This window comes from Salmo salar, chromosome 21, assembly GCF_965601325.2.
Source record: "Salmo salar chromosome 21, fSalSal1, whole genome shotgun sequence".
NCBI lineage: Eukaryota > Metazoa > Chordata > Actinopteri > Salmoniformes > Salmonidae > Salmo > Salmo salar.
This window is the reverse complement of record NC_138311.1, coordinates 43,292,501-43,305,534: the sequence shown is the minus strand read 5'-3', so window position 1 is coordinate 43,305,534 and position 13,034 is coordinate 43,292,501. Positions and strand designations below refer to the sequence as shown.

The following is a 13,034-nucleotide window of genomic DNA, read 5'->3' as shown; positions in this document are numbered from 1 at the left end:
ATGTAAATTTCATCCAGAAATGCCACTACATTACATTTCAAAGGCTACTGCTTGTTCAGAAATGTTAATAAAAGGAAACCTTAAAGCCCTTTTGTTCCAATATCAGCCCTGCCATCCTGCTGAGAGCAACAGTAGACCAAGGAGAAGGAGCACTCTGGGTAGTTAGCCCTGTGCTGTTGACATGGAAACGAATGCTTACTGTGCTTTCTTCCATAAAGATGGCTATATGTTGTTTATTGGGCTGACACCATATTATTTATTAGTACTAAAAACACTTTAAATTGAGAATTTCTATAGAACATGCTTTTTAGTTCAGAACTATGCTTTTTCTGTGTCCATGAAACAGGCCCTATATGTCTATGTGGGATACCCCCAGGGTTCACGCCAGAGGAACAACGCTTACTCGTATCTAAACGAGATTTCCTAAAATACGCCACTTCGATACAGCTCTGACCGGAATTGACTTTTTCGAAGCGGTTAGGAGAATTAGGTTATGGTTAGGAAAAGAGTTAGGCTTGGGAAGATGCTCTCATGACGTGCAATGAAAAGTCTTGTATCTGTATTGAAGTGGTGTGTTTTTAGGGAGATCACGTAAACAGAACTCCCACAGATCTAAAGGTCTTATGTCATTCAATAAGGGCCCTCATACCGTCATGGCCACCTATTCATCCCCAGCTTCCAGTTGGCTCATTCATCCCTTCTCTCCCCTGTAACCAGGTCGTTACTGTAAATGAGAACGTGTTCTCAGTCAACTTACCTGGTAAAATAAGGCTTTAAAAAAAGGCTGCTCATCTCAGGTTGGTGGCACCTTAATTGTGGAGGATGGGCTTGTGGTAATGGCTGGTGTGGAATTGTATCAAAAATGGCAAACACATGGTTTCCATTTGCTCCATTCCAGACATTACTTTGAGCCATCCTCCCTTCAGGAGCCTCCACTGCTACTCATAGTTAGGGTTAATGCCAGTGGAGCGAGGTAGTCAACCTAGTCTTGTCCTCGTGGCGTACCTTCATGCCACTAAAAGCCTGACAAACATGGCTATAGTCAACCAATTGTAGTCACTGAGGATGAGCTCCAACACTTCATGAAGACCATTTCGTAGAGTGCGGTCCTTGAACTGGGAGACCAGCGCCCAGACAGACACCCGGGTAGTTTTCCATCCAGCCCTGATAAGAGGAACTCAGAGCTCAACACACACACACACACACACACACACACACACACACACACACACACACACACACACACACACACACACACACACACACACACACACACACACACACACACACACACACACACACACACACACACACACACACACACACACACACACACACCACACACACACACACACACACACACACACAAAGTCCTCAAGAGAGTCAGAATATATCAAAGAGCTGAACGAGCAATGAGCATGGTGGAGTCTGTCTGCCTGCAAACTGGGTCAAAGGCAGCGCATGCATGGGCCTCTACTGCTCCTACGGCATATAGTGTATATGTGTGAGTGGTGGGGGAGGGTTTCCATTGTAGGGAGGTAGTAGGGGGGATGAGAAAGAAGCCCTGGAGCGAGTGTAGTCATACTGTGTTGTTGGCAGCAGGAGTCTGGTCTCTTTCTAAGTGGGAAGGCTGGGCTGAGCCACTGAGCTGCAGCATAACTGGCCTTCCAGTCAACCATATGGCTGTGACCTCTGCTTGCCCTTATCAACAGACACTAACTCATGCAGACAGAAATGGGAATTTAGGGAGGAAAATATACAGAGTACAAAACATTACGGACGGCTTCCTAATATTGAGTTGCACCCCCCACTTTTGCCCTCAGAACAGCCTCAATTTGTCGGGGCATGGACTCTACAAGGTGTCTAAAGCATTCCACAGGGATGCTGGCCCATGTTGACTCCAATGCTTCCCACAGTTGTGTCAAGTTGGCTGGATGTCCTTTGGGTGGTGGACCATTCTTGATACACGCGGGAAACTGTTGAGTGTGAAAAACCCAGCAGTGTTGCAGTTCTTGACACAAACCGGTGCACCTGGCACCTACTACCATACCCTGCTTAAAGGCACTTAAATATTTTGTCTTGCCCATTCACACTGAATGGCACACATTCACAAACATGTCTCGATTGTCTCAAGGCTTAAAAATACTTCTTTAACTTGGTTTCTCACCTTCATCTACACTGATTGAAGTGGATTTAACAGGTGACATCAACAAGGGATCATAGCTTTCACCTGGATTCACCTGGTCAGTCTGTCATGGAAAGAGCAGGTGTTCTTAATGTTTTGTTCTTAACTCAGATTATATCGTATGCACATTATTTATGTGTTACCTTTATCTATAAATGTTACCTTTATAAATGTTACCTTTTCTGAAGTATCAGTAATGTGTATGTGAATCTTGCTCTCTTTTCTAGAATGAGATTTGATGTGGCACCATAAATGAGGACAATAGAAGGAAGATTTTGAGTCTCTTCCTAAGGAAAAAGCCAGCCATTCTGGCTACCATTGCAGAGAGTAGGGTGGGGTGGGAAACTTCTGGGCATGGGTGAGCAACAACATTTAGCTAAACTCTATGAAATGAGGAAGATGTAAGAAGGAAGAATTTGAATCTTTTCCTCAAAAAAGCAAAAGCCAACCATTCTGGCTACCATGATAGGTGGTGGGGACCCTGTGGGCACTAGTCAGGGATGACTAACATTTAGTCACGACTTGGTACTTGCCGGGTCAGTTGTCCCCTGAAGGGTAGTGGTTATTTGGTGTGGGTGGCTATATAGTGGTGGAGACGGGTTGTATAATTTTGTCAACAGGAAATCAGAGATGCAACAACAATGAGACATGCTCCATATAGTTCTGTGCCAAAGTTCCATTCTCCAGTAACCATATGAAGGATTATCTCTCACCACCCAGACCTAGTAAGGCAATGACTGATTCTGATACACATTTCCTGTTTGCTCTCCAATACACAATAAACTCAGGAATGCATCTTCCTGAACCTGTTGACTGTGCGAAAGGTAGTGTGTGTTGAGAAAGAGAAATAGAGGCAACAGTAAACCTATCTGTTCATACTGCACACAGAGATGAATGCATAAGGACATCGGGGCATTTCAGATTGATGATAAGAAACTAACCTGTTTCTTACAAATTCATATATCTACAATTCTAGGTAATTCACCTGTAGTGCATCTGTAGGCCACTGAACATTTACCAAAGCAACTTACAAACCCGTCTCTGACTTTACTTCAAATTGTTTTCCCCCTATTCTAGCCACAGGAGGGCAGCAGAGGGAGCACTCCACCGAGCGTTGGCGCTGACAATCGGCGATGACTCTCCTCAAATTCTGCATCTGAGTGTAGGAGAGCGAGAGGCTTGAACTTCCTGTGCAATCTCAGTTCACCCGTTTTACATATACAGGAAGATTTTCGGAGCTGCAAAGTGAGAGAGGAGTGTTTGGTCATTTAAAGAGAACTTCCCCCGTGCATAAACTGTAAATGCGGATTGTTTACATCAGTCGGTCGAGTCGGAGAAGCCATTCCTTCTTTCCCTCCTCCCATCGCACACTGTGGCGGTGGCACGACTCCCCCTCACCGCAGATAGTGTCCGTGGAGCTGGCCATGGGGCCGTGATACAGCCCGGGCCCTGACTGTGGTTCTGCGTTGCATCAGAAAAGGAACGATTATTGATGCACGATTCACTTCCCTGATTACTGCATCAACCAAGAGTGACTACAAGAGGAAAAATAGAAGATATTGAACTGCAATATTATTTCAAGATAATTGCATGATCTGATATTCGAGGGAGTGTGTTGATGTGCTGACCAAATTGATCGAGATTATTATGGCTGTTCTAAAACTCGTCGAACAGGTAGCTATGCCAATTTGACAAACAATTCATATTTCCTTAACGTTATATGTATATGTAGATGTAGATAGTCTATAAGCTTTTCTCATTATGCATTGCGATAGTGGCTACTTTGTTGATATAAAGATATGCCCAAGTAGGTCCCGGGAAAGCAGAATGTTTTTGTAAACGTTACATAATTGAGAAATAATTTTTCATGCGTCGCTGGCAAGTGAGAGGAAATCGTTTTTCTAATGCCCAGAGGAACAGCTGCGGTCCGCTATGCGAGCGAGGAGGTGTGTCGGGCATCTCGTGCTGTGAATGAAATTGGGCGGTGTGTGTTATCTCATTTTGTAGATGCATTTGCAGTATTTCCCTAGTTCTTTGTTCTCCTTACCGTTTTAAAATTAAGGCAACGATTTCGGGGTGACTTTCTGATGGCTCTTCTGTAAACTGTACCCTAGTTGAGTCACCGCCACGCGCCACCGGAATTCAGCTGTGAATTCCTTTATCGTCTCCATGAATTATAGTGTTGCTATCGGCACCTGTTATGATCTGTCAAGTTGTTTCTGGTGTATCCCTCGGTTTTGTCAAAAGAATGTGTTGTGCATTTTGGGCTTGTCGAGTCAAGTTCCCCATTTCTCTCTTCCTAGATTGATGTGAGCGAGAGGCGTATGGGATGTTGAGCACAGTGACTTGTCACCAATGCAATGTTGCTCTTACCACAGACATATCTGAGATGTTTTTCTTCACTGTGTAGGGGGCTGTTTTTGTTGTAGAGGTGCTGAGTAACAGGGTCAAGCAGACAATAATGTCAACAGCCACAGTACATCATCAGAGTCTTCACTCAGTCACCAGTCCTGTTGGGCTTGGAGTTTTTCCTGAACGCATGACATAACCAGTCCCTAAAACCCGACCCTAGCAACAGTGACTATTGTCTGGTTTCAATGATGGACTCTTTTAGCAACTTTGAAAATAAATTGTTCAGGAGTGGGCCCTCTTTAGAAAGACAACTCTCCCAACGAATCATGAGGCAGACATGCCAGAACATCGCGATTCAAAACCAACGTTTGCAGGCATAATCTTTGCAGTGGTTTTAGTGAAGGTAGTTGATGCAAGCTAGCCACGTGTGAAATGCTCTCATTAAAAATAACCTCCATGATCTCCATCTTGCTAGCTACTCTTTTGTATTTTTTTTTAAGCGGATGCCGAAATAGTCCACCAGACCGTAGTCACAGTTGCCTATAGGGTCGTACTTTCGAGACTATGACCTGACAAGAAACATGGGCTATAACAAGGGGCCCAGGCGAGGAAAAACTCCAGGCCACATAGGGATAAAGAGGCTCAGCATTATCTGTGAGACCGAATGCTAATGGTGCTGCTATTTGACCTTCCTCTGTCCCTTATCCGAGGCCTTTATCTATAGATCAGCCCAGTCTGAACTGTGTAGAGCAGCAGTTGCAGGAAGTGATCCAAGGGCCTATCTCGCCTGTACATCTGATTTCAGCCTATGTCAGGAACGCACCACTGTATGTGCTCGCAAACCAGCATCAGTTATGCTCAGTGGGTTGTTAGAGTTAGTACAGGTTGTAACGAATGTGTATGTTTGCAGAGAGATTATACAAGTGTATGGCTCTGTGTGTCTACTGGCCAGTGAGTGACTCTGGCTGGGCCACTCAAGAACATTCAGAGACTTGTCCCGAAACCACTCCTGCATTGTCTTGGCTGTGTGCTTAGGGTCATTGTCCTGTTGGAAGGCGAACCTTCGCCCCAGTCTGAGGTCCTGAGTGTTCTGGAGCAGGTTTTCATCAAGGATCTCTCTGTACTTTGCTCCGTTCATCTTTGCCTCGATCCTGACTAATCTCCCAGTCACTGATGCTGACAAATATCCCCACAGCATGATGCTGCCACCACCATGCTTCACCGTAGGGATGGTGCCAGGTTTCCTCCAGATGTGACACTTGGCATTCAGGCCAAAGAGTTCAGTCTTGGTTTCATCAGGCCAGAGAATCTTGTTTCTCATGGTCTGAGAGTCTTTAGATGCCTTTTGGCAAACTCCAAGTGGGCTGTCATGGGACTTTTACTGAGGAGTAGCTTCTATCTGGCCACTCTACGATGAAGGCCTTATTGGTGGAGTGCTGCAGAGATGGTTGTCCTTCTGGAAGGTTCTCCCATCTCCACAGAGGAACTCTGGAGCTCTGTCAGAGTGACCATCGAGTTCTTGGTCACCTCCCTGACCAAGGCCCTTCTCCCCCGATTACTCAGTTTGGCTGGGCGGACAGCTCTAGGAAGAGTCTTGGTTGTTCCAAAGTTCTTCTATTTAAGAATGATGGAGGCCACTGTGTTCTTGGGGACCTTCAATGCTGCATACATTTTTTGGTAACCTTCCCCAGATCTGAGCCTCGACACAATCATGTCTTAGAGTTCTACAGACAATTCCTTCAACCTCAAGGCTTGGTTATTGCTCTGACATGTACTGTCAACTGTGGGAGCTTATATAGACAGGTGTGTGCCTTTCCAAATCATGTCCAATCATATAGGATGTTGAATTTACCACAGGTGGACTCCATCAAGTTGTAGAAACATCTCAGGGCTGATCAATGGATACAGGATGTACCTGACCGAAATTCTGTGTCTCATAGCAAAGGTTCTGAATAGTTATGTAAATAAGGTATTTCAGTTTTTTATTTTTAATACATTTGTAAAAACTTCGAAAAACCTGATTTCGCTTTGTCATTATGGGGTAGTGTGTGTAGATTGCTGGGAATACAAAAAAATGTAATGCATTTTAGAATAAGGCTGTAACGTAACAAAATGTGGAAAAAGTCAAGTGGTCTGAATACTTTCCTAAGGCACTATACAAGAGCAATTAGGGTTTAGTGCCTTGCTCAAGGGCACATCGACAGCTTGTTCACCTAGTCGGCTCAGGGATTGAAACCAGCGTCCTTTCACTTACTGGCCAAACCGCTAGGTTACCTGCTGTCCTAGTCCCTCCTCTGTGTTCCAGAGAAGGGGAGAGACAGGAAGTTATTAGGTCTTGACAGCCCCCTCCCCTTTTTTTCATTTTTCTTCTTACTGGATCCCCGTGGGATTGTTCGTCTGGAAGTATGCGTGTGTGTGTGTGTGTGTGTGTGTGTGTGTGTGTGTGTGTGTGTGTGTGTGTGTGTGTGTGTGTGTGTGTGTGTGTGTGTGTGTGTGTGCGTTGGTGTGTGTGTGTGTGTGTGTGTGTGTGTGTGTGTGTGCGTTGGTGTGTGTGTGTGTGTGTGTGTGTGTGTGTGCGTTGGTGTGTGTGTGTGTGTGTGTGTTGGTGTGTGGGTTTGTTCAGAAGGGGGGTTGAAGGGTGCTCATGACGTGACGTGTTGTCTTTTCAGTTTTTTTATTTTAAATTAATTTTTGGAACGCTGCTGACCTTTCCGTATCAAGATAGCAATATGTCCTTAACAGGTGACACACACACGACCCGTGCATTTACTGACGCTTGAAGTCGGAAGTTTACATACACTTAGGTTGGAGTCATTAAAACTCGTTATTCAACCACTACACACATTTCTTGTTAACAAACTATAGTTTTGGCAAGTCGGTTAGGACATCTACTTTGTGCATGACACAAGTAATTTTTCCAACAATTGTTTACAGACAGATTATTTCACTTATAATTCACTGTATCACAATTCCAGTTTACATACACTAAGTTGACTGTGCCCTTAAACAGCTTGGAAAATGATGTCATGGCTTTAGAAGCTTCTGATAGGCTAAGTGACATCATTTGAGTCAATTGGAGGTGTACCTGTGGATGTATTTCAAGGCCTAACTTCAAACTCAATGACTCTTTGTTGACATCATGGGAAAATCAAAAGAAATCAGCCAAGACCTCAGAAAAAAATTGTAGACCTCCACAAGCCTGGTTCATCCTTGGGAGCAATTTCCAAACGCCTGAAGGTACCATGTTCATCTGTACAAACAATATTACGCAAGTATAAACACAATGGGACCACGCAGCCATCGTACCGCTCAGGAAGGAGACGCGTTCTGTCTCCTAGAGATGAACGTACTTTGGTACGAAAAGTGCAAATTAATCCCAGAACAACAGCAAAGGGCCTTGTGAAGATGCTGGAGGTAACAGGTACAAAAGTATCTATATCCACAGTAAAACAAGTCCTATATCGACATAACCTGAAAGGCCGCTCAGCAAGGAAGAAGCCACTGCTCCAAAACCGGCATAAAAAAGCCAGACTACGGTTTGCAACTGCACATGGGGACAAAGATCGTACTTTTTGGAGAAATGGCCTCTGGTCTGATGAAACAAAAATAGAACTGTTTGGCCATAATGACCATCGTTATGTTTGGAGGAAAAAGGGGGATGCTTGCAAGCCGAAGAACACTATCCCAACCATGAAGCACAGGGGTGGCAGCATCATGTTGTGGGGGTGCTTTGCTGCAGGAGGGACTGGTGCACTTCACAAAATAGATGGCATCATGAGGAGGGAAAATGATGTGGATATATTGAAACAACATCTCAAGACATCAGTCAGGAAGTTCAAGCTTGGTCGCAAATGGGTCTTCCAAATGGACAATGACCCCAAGCATACTTCCAGAAGTTGTGGCAAAATGGCTTAAGGACAAGAAAGTCAAGGTATTGGAGTGGCCATCACAACGCCCTGACCTCAATCCCATAGGAAATTTGTGGGCAGAACTGAAAAAGCGGATGTGAGCAAGGAGGCCTACAAACCTGACTCAGTTACACCAGCTCTGTCAGGAGGAATGGGCCAAAATTCACCCAACTTATTGTGGTAAGCTTGTGGAAGGCTACTCAAAACGTTTGACCCAAGTTAAACAATTTAAAGGCAATGCTACCAAATACTAATTGAGTGTATGTAAACTTCTGACCCACTGGGAATGTGATGAAAGAAATAAAAGCTGAAATAAATCATTCTCTCTACTATTATTCTGACATTTCACATTCTTAAAATAAAGTGGTGATCCTAACTGACCTAAGACAGGGAATTGTTACTAGGATTAAATGTCAGGAATTGTGAAAAACTGAGTTGAAATGTATTTACCTAAGGTGTATGTAAACTTCCGACTTCAATTGTACCTATTTTCTCTCTCACCACCAACAGTAAGGGAAGGAGAAAAACACAGTCATGCGCCCTATGGTTTTATTTCTGCATTGAATTTATAGAACGACATCATCGGCATCAGCAGCTTCTCATTTTGGAGCTGTACTGTGGGGGGCGGAGATTCAGATCTGCTCTGTACCCTCTGGCACCAATAGCAATGCAGCTATTATATTCAACATCCTTATGGAAGGAAAATCACAGCCCAAAAAATGTGTGTGTGTGTGTGACATGATTGCATGTGTGTTGTTTGTAGTTCAAAGAATGAAAACAGAGTTTTTATCAGATACAGGAAGTTTGTGTAGGATGAGGGCAAAACAGAGAGACATCCGTTTGTTTGGTCAAATGCCGGCGACCCCTCTTGGTTCCATTGGGACCCTTTTAGACAGGACTAGTTGATTTAAGATGCTGACCCTAATGGTGTTCTAAATGTAGACAAGGAAGCTGCCCCTCTCCTATTGGACAAAGGGGTCGTTTTGACAACATTCATTGGCCCTTGGAGTCAGGGCGAGGGAGGAGCATGAGGGCAATGTGCTGTAGCAATAATGGGCTCAGTGTTAGACGTTTTTGTTTTGCCTGGAGGGCTGATGTGGTGAGGGGTGGTGGTGTGGTGTGGTGAGGGGTGGTGTGGTTAGGGATGGTGGTGAGGGGTGGGGTGGTGGGGGTGGTGTGGTGAGGTGAGGGGGGGGTGTGGTGTGGTGAGGGGGGGGTGAGGGGTGGTGGTGAGGGGTGGTGTGGTTAGGGGTGGTGGTGAGGGGTGGTGTGGTGAGGGGGGGTGAGGGGTGGTGGTGAGGGGTGGTGTGGTGAGGTGTGGGGTGGTGAGGGGTCGTGAGGGTTGGTGTGGTGACGGGTGGTGTAGGGTGGTGAGGGGTGTTGTGGTGTGGTGAGGGGGGGTGGTGTGGTGACGTGTGGTGTGGTGTGGTGACGGGTGGTGTGGTGTGGGGTGGTGAGGGGTGTTGTGAGGGTTGGTGTGGTGACGGGTGGTGTAGGGTGGTGAAGGGTGTTGTGGTGTGGTGAGGGGTGGTGTGAGGGGTGGTGTTGTATGGTGTGGTGAGGGGTGGTGTGAGGAGGGGTGTGGTGTGGTGTGAGGTGCGGTGTGGTGTGGTGAGGGGTGGTGTGAGGAGTGGTGGGGTGGTGAGAGGTGGTGTGGTGAGGGGTGGTGTGGTGTGAGGAGTGGTGGGGTGGTGAGGGGTGGTGTGGTGAGGGGTGGTGTGGTGTGAGGAGTGGTGGGGTGAGGGGTGGTGTGGTGTGAGGAGTGGTGGGGTGAGGGGTGGTGAGGGGTGGTGTGGTGTGAGGAGTGGGGGTGAGGGGTGGTGTGTGGAGTGGTGAGTGGGGTGAGGGGTGGTGTGGTGTGGTGTGAGGAGTGGTGGGGTGGTGTGGTGAGGGGTGGTGTGAGGAGTGGTGGGGTGTGGAGTGGTAATTTACTGCCACATGCAGTGATGGAATGTTTTCCCACAAGCATAATTCATTGGCTGATCCCTACTGATGACCTGGATGGAATTATTTGATCCTTCCTTAACCCATAATAAGTCCCACAGAGTTGACTACTTCAAAATGGTGAAAGTCCTCAATGGCACAGCCCATGCTAAAACGGTTTTATTAGTCGTATGTACAGGATACACATGGTATACACCATCCAATGAAGTGCTTACTTGCAGGTTCCTTCTGGACAATGCAACAACAATAAGAAATAAGAAAAGATAAGAATACAAACATAAAGTAAATGGCTCAGTAGAATAGAATAAACATTTTAGCATCACTATAATACAGGAAGGGACCGAAAATCCGAGCAGGTGGTCAGTCCAGTTCAAGTGGCTTTTAGATAGAAACTGTCTCTGATCCTGTTAGTATCAGACCTCATGCTCCGATACTGTCTGCCGATGGTAAGGGAGAGAACAGCTCGTGGCAAACGGCAGGAAAATATTCTGGATCAATCTATGTGGAGAAGAGCCATGTTCCCATAAATCACTACTCCTTCAGCAGAGTGGCCACTGTGGCTGTTTAGATCTTCATGGAAAACTGGGACTGTAGTTAGGCTGTAGTTAGGCTGTAGTTAGGATCTAGTTAGGCTGTAGTTAGGCTGTAGTTAGGCTGTAGTTAAACTGTAGTTAGGCTGTAGTTAAACTGTAGTTAGGCTGTAGTTAAACTGTAGTTAAGCTGTAGTTAAACTGTAGTTAGGCTGTAGTTAGGCTGTAGTTAAACTGTAGTTAGGCTGTAGTTGAGCTGTAGTTAGGCTGTAGTTAAACTGTAGTTAGGCTGTAGTTAAGCTGTAGTTAAACTGTAGGGCCTGCACACCTCTGGCTCTTCACCCACTGTTTCATAAAGGCCTACACATTGTGTGCAGGTTTTTGCAGATTATAGGATTAGTCAGTGTCTGTGTGTGGCCCACAAGCAGAACTGAAAATGTTGTCTGAGCTAGGTTTCCTCTCTGCGTGTAAACTCTGAGAAGGTGACAGAATGTAACAGGAAGTGAGGCGGTAAGGTGGAGGGGGGACAGGAAGTTCAGATGCAGCAACATGTTCTGACCTGACTCTGTGGTGCATAGGGCTGAGTCAGTCAGGGCTTTGACTCAATTGTCTTCCTCTCTGTCATTGAATTTCATGTTGTATGTAACTGACAGGTTGTCGAAATAATGTTCCTGTCAGTCATCATCACATGGTGATAGTCAGGGGCCACTGCTTGGCAGCACCCAGAAACAGCATCCATAAGGGGACCAGTCTGTGGTTTTGACATTGTTGGAGTACAGCTTTTGTCAGATTTGACTTTTCGTAGCAGGTTAGGAGAATTTACGCAGCAGATAAGGAGAATTAGATTAAGGTTAGGAAAGCGTTATGGTTAGCTAGAAATGCCAAAATGTTTAACTTTTGACATTGATTTGACAAAAGCTGTATCTCTTCTAGCCATGACCCCAGTCTGTTTCGCTCTCAGAACCATGTCTCCCCTTGTCTGTCACGAAGACTTGAGGCTAGGTAGGTCCTTTTAAAATACTTTTACAAGGCACCGTTCTTTCCTCCCTTCTGTGAGGTGATTGCTATCACCAATCAAAAACTTGAAGGGTGGAAGAATCCATTTTAGAAGTATTGAAACGTGGACATGACCAGCCTCATTATAGTCGGCCTGTCTACCCTCATATCCAGTCAGTCAGTCCAGTGTGTTTCTCAGAAAGCTGACTGACCCTGCTGATCTAAGGCCTTGTACTGATTGACAAAGATCATTTGTGCCTGCATGCCAGCGATGTCCTGGACCTTTATTTAGGTCTGAGAGAGAGACTGGAGAGAGCACTGTGACTTCACTCACTACACTAGACTAACATGAATGTTTATATGCTGCTGTGCTGTTCCCTTGTAGAGTTGGAGGACTTTATTTCCCTCTGTGTAAATAACCTCATACAGTTGTCTTATTAAATCCACAACAGTCTTAGCTACAGCACTAGGCCTTTACCACATGTAGGCCTACAGTGAGTCTCACACAGTCACTCACTTCTCCAGCTTTTTTAAACAGAGTGAAGGGTCACACAGCTGCTCGTGCTGGCAATGCTCTAATTCCATGTGAAGGACCTCTCCCCTCTTTCCTCCTTTTTCCTTGTTCACACACACAGCTGATAAATCTGATACCTTGAGATTTATTTCAGGGTGACTGTTTAGACATGTATTGAAGATAGGCTTGATCAGTATTTAGGGAGACTTGCATTAGCCCTGCTCGTGTTTGAGACTTGTATCTACTTGTGCTGACGTTTCAATGTCATCTGAGAGCAATGAAGGTTTCCTTTATTGTTCTATTATGTAGGATTAGTGAACGACCTTGGATCTATAGAGAAGGATTAGTGAACGACCTTGGATCTGTAGAGGAGGATTAGTGAACGACCTTGGATCTATAGAGGAGGATTAGGGAACGACCTTGGATCTATAGAGGAGGATTAGTGAACGACCTTGGATCTATAGAGAAGGATTAGTGAACGACCTTGGATCTGTAGAGGAGGATTAGTGAACGACCTTGGATCTATAGAGGAGGATTAGGGAACGACCTTGGATCTATAGAGGAGGATTAGTGAACGACCTTGGATCTATAGAGGAGGATTAGTG

At 45.4% G+C, this 13,034-nt stretch overlaps 1 protein-coding gene across 3 annotated transcripts in view; it reads left to right on the top strand.

The window, feature by feature from the left end:
• Nucleotides 1-3,305: 3,305 nt before the first annotated feature.
• The window catches only part of LOC106582316 (serine/threonine-protein phosphatase 6 regulatory ankyrin repeat subunit C), an 85,003-nt gene continuing 75,274 nt past the window's right edge, over nt 3,306-13,034 (top strand). For 2 of the 3 annotated variants that reach the window (XM_014165284.3, XM_014165286.3), the window contains exon 1: nt 3,307-3,859. In XM_014165284.3, the coding sequence (XP_014020759.1) occupies nt 3,833-3,859 (27 nt within the window). In that variant the 5' untranslated portion in view covers nt 3,307-3,832. Of the gene's footprint in view, nt 3,860-13,034 lie in introns of all 3 variants that reach the window. The other variant, XM_014165283.3, reaches the window with a different exon arrangement.